Genomic DNA, 13,602 nt, shown 5'->3' on the forward strand with positions numbered 1-13,602 from the left:
GAGCCAAAGGCAGACGCTTAACCATCTGAGCCACCCAGACACCCCTCATCACCAAGTATTTTTTTTAACAGCTTTATTGAGATATAATTCACATGCTGTACAATTCACACATTTAAAGTATACAAGTCAGTGGCTTTTATTGAATACAGTGCTGTGTCACCATCAGAAATTATTTTAGAACTCTTTCATCTTAAAGATGAAGATTAAAGATCTAAAGATACCTCTGGGGGCGCCTGGGTGGCTAAGATGGTTAAGCATCTGCCTTCGGCTCAAGTCATGATCCCAGGGTCCTGGGATCGAGCCCCACATCGGGCTCCTGGCTCAGCAGGGAGCCTGCTTCTCCCTCTCCCTCTGCCTCTCCCCCTGCTCATGCTCTCTCTCTCTATCTCTGTGTCTCAAATGAATAAATAAAAAAAAATAAAGATACCTCTGTATCCCTTAGCCATCACCCTCACTCCCTCCATCCCCACCCTCCAGCCGTAGGCAACAACCACTAACCCACTGTCTCACTGTGTGTGTGTGTGTGTGTGTGTGTGTGTGTGTGTGTGTGAAAATGTTTATAACATATGGGGCACTTGGCTGGCTCAGTTAGTGGAGCATGTGACTCTTGATCTCGGGGTCATGAGTTCAAGCTCCAAGTTGGATGTAGAGGTTACTTAAAAAAGCAAAAATAAGTAAAAATTAACTTTCTCAGGCCACTGTCCACATACTCCACCAAAATTACAAATAAGCCAAAAAACTGTATATAACATAAAATGTATTTTAACCACACAGTTCTATAGCATTAAGTACATTTACTTTGTTGTGCAAACATCACCCTATCCATCTTCAGAAATTCTTCACAATTTCAGATGGAAATTGTACCCATTAAACAATAATTCCCTATCTCCCCCACTCCCTAGGCCCCTGATAACCACTAGTCTTTCTGTCTCTATGATCTGACTGTTGTAAGTACTTCATGTAAGTGGAATCATATTGTTTGTCCTTTTGTGTCTGGCTTATTTCACTTAGCATAATGTTTTTAGGGTTTATCCATGTTGTAGCATGTACAGGATTTCATTCCTTTTAAAAGCTGGATAGTATTCCATTATATGGCTATATCATATTTTATTTATCCATTCACCCATCAGTGGACAGTTAGGCTGTTTCACCTTTTACCTGCTGTCACCACATTTTTTAAATCTTTTTTAAAAAGATTTATTTATTAGCGAGAGAGAGCACAAGTGGGAGGGGCAGAAGGAGAGGAAAAGAGAAACTCAAGCAGACGCTGAGCTGAATGAGAACCTGACACAGGGCTCAATCTCACGATCCTGAGATCACAACCTGAGCTGAAACTGAGAGTCAGACACTTAACCAACTGCACCACCCAGACGCCCCCGCCATCACTTTTTTTTTTTTTTTTAAGATTTTGTTTGAGAGAGACAGAGCATGAGCAGTGGTGGAATCGGGGCGGGGGCGTACAAGCGGACTCCCTGCTGAACACAGAGCCTGATATGGGGCTGGATCCTAGGACCCTGAGATCATGACCAGAGCCAGGGTCAGACACTCAACCAACTGAGCCACCCAGGCGCCACACCACATCTTTTTTTAAATACAGAAGTATAGGTTACAGTTTCTTAGACATCTTATGTTTGGGAGACATAAGGGCTAAAATAAGCGCTGTTGAATTTAAGTCCCATAATACTTAGAAAAAGAGTGTAGATTATAGGTACCATGGCTGGCTAATAGGGAAGGAGGGATTTGTGCCAAATGTGAGTATAGTATTGAAAGGGTCATCGTGGGCAGAAGACGCAGACATAGTGGGTGTGAAATGATTGGCTAAATCAAGTGGGGAGTTCACAGCTGAGTGTTGTGGAAAGAAAAGTTGGGGTTGGATAATGGAAGGCCCCAGTGTTCGTCTAAAACACATCCTCATTTTCTCCTGAAGGACATGAGTAGCTTCTGAAGGTTTCTGAGCAAGGTACTGCAGTGATGTGCTATGGAAGCAGTTCGGAGGCAGGGGATCTGTTGTAAGGTTGTCATCACTTAGGCCTGTGAGGGAAGAAAGCCATCTCTGAGCCTTTCTAGATCCCAGGGGCCATCTAAATGTTTTGTTTTGTTTTGTTTTGTTTTCTACTTGAAGCACCTATGCGCCAGTGAAGTCCTTCCTTCGAGTGGACAAAGAAAAGGTAAGCTCCCTCTTCCTCCCCCTTCTTCATCCCCATGTCATTGCAAACAGTGCAGACTTGACTCATGGTGTGCCCGTTCCAGTGGCTCAGGTGTCCCCCAGTGCCCTTCCAGAACCTTCAGAGTATCCCCTCCCCCATCTGCTGATATGCCTGACCCCCTCAGAGGCCATAGGAACCAGGGAACATGGACGAACAGGTCTGCTGGCAAGCATGGAGGAACTGGCAGAAGCTTCTCAGAGACTGACCTGAGTGTCCGGGCCCCCAAAGCCCCTCATGTGTCTGTTCCCTTTTCTCCTCCCAGGTTCAGATCTATAACCCAGCCTTCTTCAAGTACATCCACGACCGGTGGACAGAGCATCACGGGCGGTACCCTTCCACAGGGATGCTGGTGCTCTTCTTTGCCCTGCATGTGTGTGATGAGGTGGGTAGCCCAGTGTTAGGGGTAAAATAGGGATACCCATGGAGCAGAGGGAGTCAGCCCTTCTTAGGGCTTAGCAGAGCAAGAGGAATGAGTTTTTGTAGACAGAAACCAAGTGGCTCTGATTTCCCCCATTTCTAGGCTGTAAAGTATACATCTTCATTTCCCAAAGTCACTTACGTTCATTTTACCAAATCTGAAATCACTTCAGTGAAAAGTTAAATTTATTTAAAAAGGAAATAGACACCTACCACCATAATTGGTTATTACTTGCCATAAAGAAAAAAAAAGTAATCAAAAATATATTTAGAAAGGAAACAATGTAGTTAAGTTCCAGCGGATGGTCTTCTCGCACAGCGGTGGGCGGCGCTAAGCCTGCTGTGTGTGTGTTCAAGGGGCCGCTTCTCACTAGCAAGCCGGGCGGCTGTGCCATGCTGGGCAGTGCTCACGCCCACCACACCCACTTCTGCCAGTAAATTGTGTGGACCTGGAACACTGAAAGTATTCCATTACAAAACGACAAGAGCAGCCACAAAACCAAAACCAAAAGGGACGTTAGCAAGGGTTGAGAGCCGTCCTAGCCCTAGACTGAAGCGTCCTGCTGCAGGGAGACGGGCGGAAGAACCGGAAGGGAGTAGGTCTTCAGCGGAGAGTGTCCTCAGCTCCTGGCCTGGGTGTCCCGTCTTCCCGGTGCCTCCCGAGCTCTGCGAACCGGCTGCCGTCGGGTCGCCGCGGCCCCGTTGTCCTAGCCCACCAACGACCTGAGGCTCTCCCGGTCCCCGACGCGGGGTGACGTGCGCCGCCCTCCCCTGCAGGTGAACGTGTACGGGTTCGGGGCCGACAGCCGGGGCAACTGGCACCACTACTGGGAGAATAACCGGTACGCGGGCGAGTTCCGGAAGACGGGAGTGCACGACGCCGACTTCGAGGCCCACATCATCGACATGCTGGCCAAGGCCAGCAAGATCGAGGTCTACCGAGGCAACTGAGCCCGGCCTCGCCGCGACCCTTCCGGCCCAGCCGCAAGGCGGCGGCGCGCGCTCCCAGCCGGGACTCCCGGCCAGCCCGAGGGCGGCGGCCTCGGCGAGGGCGCGGCGCCCGGTTGGGCGTCTCCAGGCCTTGGGAGCGGCGCCAGGCCGCGGTCTGGACCAATCATGCTGCAAGTCCAGCGAGCGCCGGCTGTCCCCCGCCAATCAAGAGACTGGGGGCTGGTCCGGGCCTGGCACCCAATCAGCGCTGCAGTCGGAGCGGAGACTCTCCCAACCAATCATGCGACTCAAGGAGAACTTCCGGCGCCGGGTCCCGTCTCCTCCAATCAATGGCCTTCGGAGGCGGGCCGGCGGCCGCTGAATCCCCACTCCCCTATGCTTTGGGTAGGATTTTATTTCATGCTTTTTAAGGAGTAGTGTGGTTGTATCCGGCCTCAGTGAAGTACTTTCCTCAGGCTCTGCGGGAGGAGCGTCAGTCTCCTGTCGGCCTTACTCGGCCGGGGGCACCGAGGAGGAAACGGTGGGGAAGGTGCGGGGCAGCGGCGGCTGGGCTTCCCTTTGCCGGGGCGGGAGGGTGTGTGTCCCTCGTGACCTCGGGGTGGGCGGAGGGGCGTTGGCGGTTCGTTTGTGGTGGTCTAGGGGAGATCAGGTGGTTTCCAGGGAGCGCGCTTTCATCCCAGGGGAAAAGCTAGAGCCCTCTCAAACCTCTTCAGGCCTCAGAGAATTTTGGACCCCATATTTCTTTTACCTGTCAGGCCCAGATGGGTGAGTGTAAACCCACCAAAGAAATGCAGTGACGTGTGGGTCCCCTCATCCTCTCTTCTCCCCATCCCCCCCTTTGGCCACCCTATGGAATGGCCTTTCTGAGCAGGGCATTGAGCAGCTCACCAGTAAACTAGAACTGTATTCACCCCCTTGCTAGGGGGCGGAATTCGCCCAGGGCCTAACTCTGGAACACAGGTGTAAGGAACAGGGTAGGGGACAAGGAAGCCCCGTCCCTTGAGATGTAAGGTGCTTCTCACTCTTGTGTACTCTCGGCCCCTTACTGTTCACGCACAACTTTTTTAGTGTTTCCCCCTTGGTCCTGGGCCTCCTCACCAGCCTATTTGTCCTGGAAAAAAAAAAATCAAAACTTGCCCTGGGATGGGGGGGGTCAGTGCTGCTTCTCCACCCCCTACCCCCACTCGCGCGTCTTTGGCCGGCTCTAGGGAGAGAAAGCAACACGTGGGAAAGAAGCCTGGAGATGGGGAGCCCAGCTGCCTGGTGCATGCACCTTTTTCCTTCACCCATCACCCCAAAGAGGAGTAGGAAACCTCTTGCTTGGGGGTGAAATTTGCTTTGGTCTCCTAATTTAATTAACTTGAGGTTACCAGGGATGGCTGACCAACAAAGATTCTTTTTAAAATTCTAAGCTGGCCATGCAAATAGCTGGGATCCTAGCTGGGGAGGAGTAGACTTGTCCACCTGCATGCCTCCTCTCCTGCTCATGCATCCCCTCCCCCATGCTCACTTCCTACCTCCTTGCTCTAACCCATTTTCCATTTCCAGCTCTGGAAGGGCAGGGATGCTAACAAACAGGGGTTACAACTAGAAGTTACTTGCATGACTGAACCCAGCTTAAGTCCCTAGAGGAAGCTGCTGATGGTATTCTCACCCTTTGAGGTTGAGGAAGTTTCGGAGGGGGAAAGGGCTTCTGTGAAGCTTCCAAACCACTAATAGGATCCCCCTTCCCAACAGTGAAGTACACAAATACCACCCTTTATCTTAGTGAGTTGATACCACCAAACAGCCTCCTGGCCATTGGTGTAGTTCCTGCAGCTGGCTGGGGGAACAGTAACGCAGGGGAGTATATTAGAGGAGGATTGGGGCAGGGCAATGGGCATGCCGAAAGTTAATATATTGAGAACTTAGCTTGAGTCTGTTCCTTCCCAATTCCAAAAGTAGGAGTAAAGAGTGGGGGTGGATTTGGGGGGGGGGCCTATAGTGGAACGCCTCTCTCAGGGCCTCCCCCACCATTTTAGAAAGTCAAGGCACCAGCCATTCTTGCCAGTCTCATCTCAGTGCTTCCTGAAGAGGCTGTTCGGAGTGTTTAGAAGATGAAAAAACAATGCAATTATGCCAAACAGTATTGAGCAGAATAATTTATTTCCTTTTGTTCCTTTTTCTTCTTTTTGTTTTGTTTTGTTTAAAACATTAATAAATCCCCTTTCTGGAAGAGGTAGGTCCCAGCATCCAGCCCAGATCTCCTTTTCTGCAATAGTTATTTAAACAAATGTTTTTTATTTTCTTCCCTTTCTCTCTCTTTCTGAATTAAAAAGAACAAAAAAACTATATAGTCACTTGTCTCTTCTGAAATGGGTCTGATCATGGAAACAAGGCATATCTGTCACTGGGGGGCTGTCACTGAGTAATGACTAAGAACATCGGGTGGAATGTATGAAGGAGGAAGAGAATGACTCCCAGACACCTGCACCTTCTACATGAGGCCTCCCAACCCCGGACTGCCAGAGGTGCCCTCTGAAATGGTGGTTATTCACCACTGTCTTTTGGGGCATCTGAGTGGATCAGCAGGGCAGGGGCCCCATAGCATGTACACCCAGCAGGCACCAGGATGGGGCTTTTCCTCTACATTTCCAGGTTCTGCAGATGCTGTAGGTGTGGATTGGCAGGAAATCGACAGAATGGTAGGAGCCGGTGCCACAGGCATCTGAGGCACCTCCTCATACCCTTTCCTTGGACTGTCTGGACTCCTTCAGCCTACTTCCATCATGCAATGTAATGCCACTGAACATCCAGTTTTATAGTTCAGTGGATCAAATAATACAGATCTCACAACGGATAGCTTAGAGTCTAAAGTCATTTGGTGTCCTGGAATTCAGTTTGTGCCAATGCCCAAGAGCAAGCCAGGAGTTGCTTTTCAGATGGAGAATACTTTTTGGTGGAGGGGGGTATCGGTCTTTTTCTAAAACCCTAGAACTTTGGGCTATAATTCTCTTATTTGGAGTTTTCAGAGACTCCATACATCTTTGTCTACCACAGACGCTCTAATAGCTTTTGGTTGGCGGAGTCCTAAGGCCTGATGCAGGAGTGCACACATAGCCTGGGCTGCTGAGAACCATTTCCTGTCCGGGTCCCACTCAGCTGCCTTATAGGTCACTGTAATTGGTTGAAGCAGGACTCCTAAAAACTGTACCTGTTGGCTCCAGAATCAAAGAGTCCCACCAAATTGTCCCACCAAGAACTGTGTTGCTTCGATCCCACAAAGATACCACATCTGGAACCATAATTTAGCAGTACCATTTGATTGCATTTGTAATAAACTATCAATTTCTAAGACTCAAGATGTTGAGTAAATGGGATGAGGAAGAAATCACCCACCCCTGTATAATTCAAGTTTGATGGCAGCACCAATCTACAGATCCTCCCAGAGTGTGGGTTTTTTGTTTGTTTGTTTGTTTGACTTTTGACTTACTATCTTGGAGATAGTTCCAGGGACTTCTGTTTGGCCCATACTTCATAATCACCCTCATTCCATGGGTCAGGTTACCAATATGGGGATTTTGCCTGGTAGTAAATGTCTCTCTTTCCTTTTGGGACTGAGGAAATTACAGGCATGACTAGTATTTTTGCACTTTGCAGATGGGGGTTTTTTGTTGTTGTTTTTTACAAATTTAAGATTTGTGGCAACCGTGTGGCAAGCAAGTCTGTCCGTGCCATTTTTCCAAGAGTGTTTGCTCATTTTGTGTCTCTGTCACATTTTGGCAATTCTCACAGTATTTCAAACTTTTTCATTATATTTGGTAGAGTAATCAGTGATCAGTTATAGCTTGCTGAAACCTCAGATGGTTAGCATTTTTTAGCAAAAAAGTATTTTTAATAAAGGTATATAACATTTTTATACATAATACTATTACACACTTAATAAACTATAGTATAGTGTAAGCATAACATATTCACTAGGAAACCAAAAAATTCTTCAGACTTGCTTTATTGTGCTATTCACTTTATTGCCGTGGTCTGGAACCCAACCTGCAATATTTCAGAAGTATGTCTGTGCCCATTTTTTTTTTTTTTTAAGGTAGGCTCCATACCCAGCATGGAGCCCAACGTGGGCTTGAACTCATGACCAGGAGATCAAGACCTGAGCTGAGATGAAGGGTGAGGTGCTTAACCGACTGAGCCACCCAGGCACCCCAAGTATGCTTGTACCTAAAATGGGTCTGTGATCTTGAATCCACCATTAAATGGACTTGGATCAGAGCTCCATCTGTCATTTGCCATAATAAGCCTCTAAATGGTGGACAACTTTGGTATTCAGATGTTGGAGCTAGTATCTGATAACTCCTGAAGCTCTGGGTATTTCCCTTTCCCTAGTGTGCTGTCACTCGGAAAATGGGTCCCTCTGGAAAGGCTTGGGGAAGATTCATTCTACACACCAGAGCTATGTCAGTCACTCCTCAAAGGACCTTAACTTCTCCCAAATCCTTGTAGGTAAAAACCCCAGTTACTATCCTGTGGTTTGTTGTGGTAAATGTGTCTACCATCTCAAGCAGTTAGGCACTAGTTAGGCATGTCTTTTTGGCCTTTATCATGTTGGGATCACATTATTCTATGACTTAGACATGACAGCCACCACAGAGTTCCTCAAAGATGTTGGTGTACCAATCACTAAATGCATTTTTTAAATTAAAATTTTAAACTATTTTTGTTGTGGGATATGATACATATGCAGAAAAGAGCACAAAGATAAATGTGCAAAAATAGATCATGAATTATTATTTTTTAAAAGCTCTATAATGGGGCGCCTGGGTGGCTCAGATGGTTAAGCGTCTGCCTTCGGCTCAGGTCATGATCCTGGAGTCCCGGGATCGAGTCCCACATCGGGCTCCCTGCTCCTTGGGAGCCTGCTTCTCCCTCTGCCTTTCTCTCTCTCTGCCTCTCTCTCTCTCTCTCTCTCTCTCTGTCTCTCATGAATAAATAAATAAAATCTTTTAAAAAATAAATAAAAGCTTCATAATGGAAATTTATTTGGCAAAGCAAAGATAGGATAATATTATCTATAATAAATATATTTATAGATATATAGATTTCTGTGGTAAAGGAAAAGCAATTCCCACTGCCATTTGGTTATTGAAATGGACTAAAGAAAAGGAGAAAAGAGGTGGTTGAGCATGTTATATGGAAGAATTAGGAAAAGTAGAATGTTGTTTATTTTTCCAGGTTCATGGAGATATAACCGACATATAACATTGTGTAAGTATATAAGGTATACAACATAGTGCTTTTATATGTGTATATATTACAAAATGATTACCACAGTAAGGTTAGTTAACCATTTTATATAGCTAAAATTTTTCGCGTGTGTGGTAAGAACTTTTAAAATCTACTCTTAGCAATTTTCAGACATACAATATTGTCAACTATAGTCACCATACTATACATTACACCCCCACAACTTATTTATCTTATAACTAGAAGTTTGTAGCTTTTGACCACCTTCACCCCCCACCCCCATCCCCATTCCCAGCAACCACCAATCTGCTGTTTCTATGAGTTTTTTTTTAAAGATTCTACCTATTAAAAAAAAAAAAAGATCCCACCCAAAGTGAGATCATATACTATTTCTCTGTCTTATTTCACTTAGCATAATGCCCTCAGGGTCCATCATTACAAATGGCACAATTTCCTTTTTTATGACTAAATGATACTCTACTGTATATACCCATACCCACACACCACAACAGATTTTCTTTATCCATTGATGGACATTTCGGTTGTTTCCATGTCTTGGCTATTGTAAATAATGCTGCATTGAACATGAAGGTGGAGATACCTCTTTGAGACCGTGATTTCATTTCCTTCAGATAAATACCCAGAAGTAGAATTATTGAGTTATAGAAGTTTTTTTTTAAAGATTTTATTTATTTGAGAGAGTGAGAGAGAGCACGAAATGGGGGAGGGTCAGAGGGAGAAGCAGACTGCCTCCTGAGCGGGGGACCCACCCTCCACCCCCCATGCCTACATTCCTGGATCATGATCTGAGCCTCCTGGATCATGATCTGAGCCAAAGGCAGTCACCTAACCAACTGAGCCACCCAGGCGCCCTATAGAATAGTTCTTTATTCACATGCAAAAGAATGAAACTCGAGGGCGCCTGGGTGGCTCAGATGGTTAAGCGTCTGCCTTCGGCTCAGGTCATGATCCCAGGGTCCTGGGATCGAGTCCCGCATCAGGCTCCCTGCTAGGCGGGGAGCCTGCTTCTCCCTCTGCCTCTGCCTCTCTCTCTCTCTCTCTCTCTCTGACTTTCATGAATAAATAAATAAAACATTAAAAAAAAAAAGAATGAAACTCGATCCCTGTCTTCTATCACTCAGGAAAATTAACTCCAAATAGATTAAGGACTTAAATGTAAGACCTGAAACCATAAAACTCCTAGAAGAAAACATAGGGAAAAAGCTCCTTGACATTGATCTTGGCAATGATTTTATGGATATGATACTGAAAGCAGAAGCAACAAAGCACATCAAACTACAAAGCTTCTGCACAGCAGACCCTCCCCCCGCAAAACAAAACAACAACAAGAAATCTGCAAGATGAAAAGGCAACATCCAGAATGTAAGAAAATATTTGCAAACCACATATCTGATAAGGGGCTAATAATCAAAATATATAAGGAATGCCTACAACTCGATAGCAAATAGAGATAGATGATAGATGATAGATGATAGATGATAGATAGATAGATATAGATGATAGATAGACTTTAAAAAGTGGGCAGAGGATCTGAATAGACATTTTTCCAAAGATGTTCACATGGCTAACAGGTATATAAAAAGGTGTTACAGGGGCGCCTGGGTGCCTCAGTTGGTTAAGCGACTGCCTTCGGCTCAGGTCATGATCCTGGAGTCCAGGGATCGAGTCCCACATCGGGCTCCCTGCTCAGCAGGGAGCCTGCTTCTCCCTCTGACCCTCCCCCCTCTCGTGCTCTCTCTCTCTCATTCTCTCTCTCAAATAAATAAATAAAATATTAAAAAAAAAAAAAGGTGTTACAGCACCTGGGTGGCTCAGTCAGTTGAGCGACCAACTCTTGGTTTCGGCTGAGGTCATGATCTAAGGGTTGTGAGATCAAGTCCCGCATTGGACTCCATCCTCAGTGGGGAGTCAGCTTGAGATTCTCTGTCTCCTCCCTCTGGCCCTCCTCTCTCTCTGTGTCTCTCTCCCTCTCTCAAATAAATAAATAAATAGATGAATAAATCTTTAAAAAAAAAAAGGTGCTCAACACCACTAATCCTCAGGGAAATGCAAATCAAAACCACAATGAGTTATCACTTCACACCTGTTAGGGTGGCTGTTATGAAAAAGATGAGAGAGGGGCGCCTGGGTGGCTCGGTGGGTTAAGCATGCAACTCTTGGTTTTAGCTCAGGTCATGATCTCATGGGTCGTGAAATTAAGCCTGGCATCTGTGTCAGTCAGGTTCCCCACTCAGCAGGGAGTCAGCTTGGAGATTCTTTCCCTCTGCCCTGCCCCCAAAATAAATAAATAAATCTGAAAAAAACAAACAAACAAACAATGAGAGAGAAGTGCTGGTAAGGATGAGGAGGAAAGGAAACGCTCTTGGTGGGAATGTCAATGGGTGCAGCCAGTATGGAAAACTGTGGAGCTCCTTAACCCAGTTATGTTCCAATGAATGCTCCTAGCTGCCACCCCAGCTGTGGGAATAGTCCAGACCCCATCTTCCCTTCCAAGCACAAACCCCTTCCTTCCTCTGAGGGTGACCACTACCCTGATGTTCCCATGGTCACTTGAGTATTTCTGGACACTCTACTCTGTTTCATTAGCCTGGTTGCCTAGACCTGAGTCCATATGGAAATGTGGTTAACAATAAAGATAATCTCTCGAATCACTTAGGAAAAGAGGGAGGTTTAAATAAATTTTATTGGGACAACTAGATAACCATTTGGAAAAAGATAAAATTACATCCCTACCTTAAACCATTCACCAAAATGCCAAGTGAATCAGAACTAAATGTAAAAAATAAAACCCTAAAAGTGGTAGCTCTTTGATATATTCAAACAGATTATATATAAAAATATGTATATATATCTCAGCTTTGTAGCTGGTTTTTGGATTGGGATTTTTTTTCATGCTCTATATAGTACCCTGTATTGCTAAAAATGGGAGCTTTTTCATCCTGTTTGTATGTTCCAAACATTTTGTTAAATTCCTTTTCTACTGATTAATTGCCCCCATTTGTCCATGGGAGTTGATCCCTTTTTCATTTCTTCCTTGTAGGTTACAGGGGTTGTGGGAAGGAAAGTTTGGTATGTGTGATGTTTACTCATGTACTTAGTAGACCCCTTTTCCTTCCTTGATTTCCCTTTGTCTCCACAGAGTAGGTTTATTGTGGTTGCTTATTGAACAACTCTCTGGCTTTTTAAATAATTGGGAATTGAAGATTGTTTTCTCTTTTGAAATAGTGGATCAAGAAACTGCTTGGGAACTTTGTGTACATGGATGGGGTTTACCTGCTATTCGGGTTGGCATTAGGGTGGCTGGACAGGGAACCAGCCATCCCATGGCATGGAGGGGTAAGGATGAGCTAGGTTATGTTACAGTAACAAACACCCTGAAACTCGTGGCTCCAAACAGCAATGTTTATTTCTCACTCAAACCACATTTCCACCCCAGGGCTCTCTGCTTATCGTGGTCACTCAAGGACCCAGACTGGTAGTGGTACCATCCGTGATGGATCTGGGGTCTCAGGGGCAGGGAAAACAGAATCTGTTGAACCACATGCTGGCTCTTAAGGCTTCTCTTTCAAGAAGTTCAAATGTCCTTGATGCCAAAGAAGTCCCATGGCCATGCCTGAGTTTAGCAGAGATGTGTAACCCTCTTCTGGGTGAAGCACCATATTTGGATGAGCAGTAATACAGTCTATGACATAGAAGGCTCATTGGAGAGAAGTGCTTGGATTTACCGCCTGCGCAGGGGTGGATGGATGCTGGGGAAGGGAAGGAAGGGATTAAAGGTTTTTCCCATCACAGGAACAGCTGTAGGCTGCCATTCAGCAAGCAAGGAGCTGCTTCCTGTGACATGTTTGGCCAGGTTAGGAAACATCTTTCCTTGCCAGGTGAGGGAAAAGATCAGATCCTAAACCTGTATTTTTAAAAATTAAAATATTCTTTTTTTTAAGATTTTTTTTATTTATTTGAGAGAGAGAGAATGAGAGAGAGAGCACGAGAGGGGGGAGTGTCAGAGAGAAGCAGACTCCCCGCCGAGCAGGGAGCCCGATGCGGGACTCGATCCAGGGACTCCAGGATCATGACCTGAGCCGAAGGCAGTCGCCTAACCAACTGAGCCACCCAGCCGCCCTAAAAATTAAAATCCCCTTCTCACTACCCTTCCAGAAAAATCACAGCTTCTGCAGCAAGTCTATGCCTTGATGACAGTTAACCCACAAAATTGCAAGAAGATGCCCCCTCGCCTCACTCTTGCTGAACCATGGGTATCAGGACCAGCCTGTTCCTCTAAGAATATAGAATTAACACCTTTCATCTAACAACTGTTTCTTTTCTGGAGAATAATACAGGCTCTTTCTGGCAGTTTGGCTTCTCTCCAGGGAGAAGGCTTGGTGAGGTAGAGCGAACATATGGTGTCTACATTCAGAGGGATCTGGGTTTAATCCTCTCTTTGCTATACTCTGCTAACTTTGTCTCTTTTTTTTACATTAAAAAATAATATTCATTACAAAAATAATTCAAACAATTCATAAATATATAAAGTACAACATGGAAGGTCTTCCTGCAATATCTCATTTGTATTTATAACTTGTCATAAAATGGGTAAAGGGAATCATAGAAGGAACCCTGCCCCCTTTGGACCACTTTTCTTGTCTCCCAGGCTTTGTCTCCACAGCTCTTCCTGTGAAACCTGTTTCCATGAACCACTACACTGAAGACCATTCGAGGGAAGTTCTCAGCTTTCTTTGCTATGAAGGATGACTAAACTAAGACTTGAGCATACTTA

General features: G+C 45.6%; 1 protein-coding gene across 2 annotated transcripts in view; it reads left to right on the forward strand.

Moving 5' to 3' along the window:
* ST3GAL2 (ST3 beta-galactoside alpha-2,3-sialyltransferase 2) overlaps positions 1-5,906 on the forward strand; it is a 49,734-nt gene extending 43,828 nt beyond the window's left edge. For both annotated transcript variants that reach the window (XM_028096058.2, XM_088027480.1), the window contains exons 5-7: positions 2,123-2,168; positions 2,470-2,589; positions 3,402-5,906. In XM_028096058.2, coding sequence (XP_027951859.1) covers positions 2,123-2,168; positions 2,470-2,589; positions 3,402-3,575 — 340 coding nt within the window. In that variant the 3' untranslated portion in view covers positions 3,576-5,906. The remainder of the gene's footprint in view (positions 1-2,122; positions 2,169-2,469; positions 2,590-3,401) is intronic.
* The last annotated feature ends 7,696 nt before the right edge of the window (positions 5,907-13,602 follow it).

This window comes from Eumetopias jubatus, unplaced genomic scaffold (assembly GCF_037043125.1).
Source record: "Eumetopias jubatus isolate StellerSeaLion01/CBP00866 unplaced genomic scaffold, mEumJub1_p1.0 scaffold_10, whole genome shotgun sequence".
Lineage (NCBI taxonomy): Eukaryota > Metazoa > Chordata > Mammalia > Carnivora > Otariidae > Eumetopias > Eumetopias jubatus.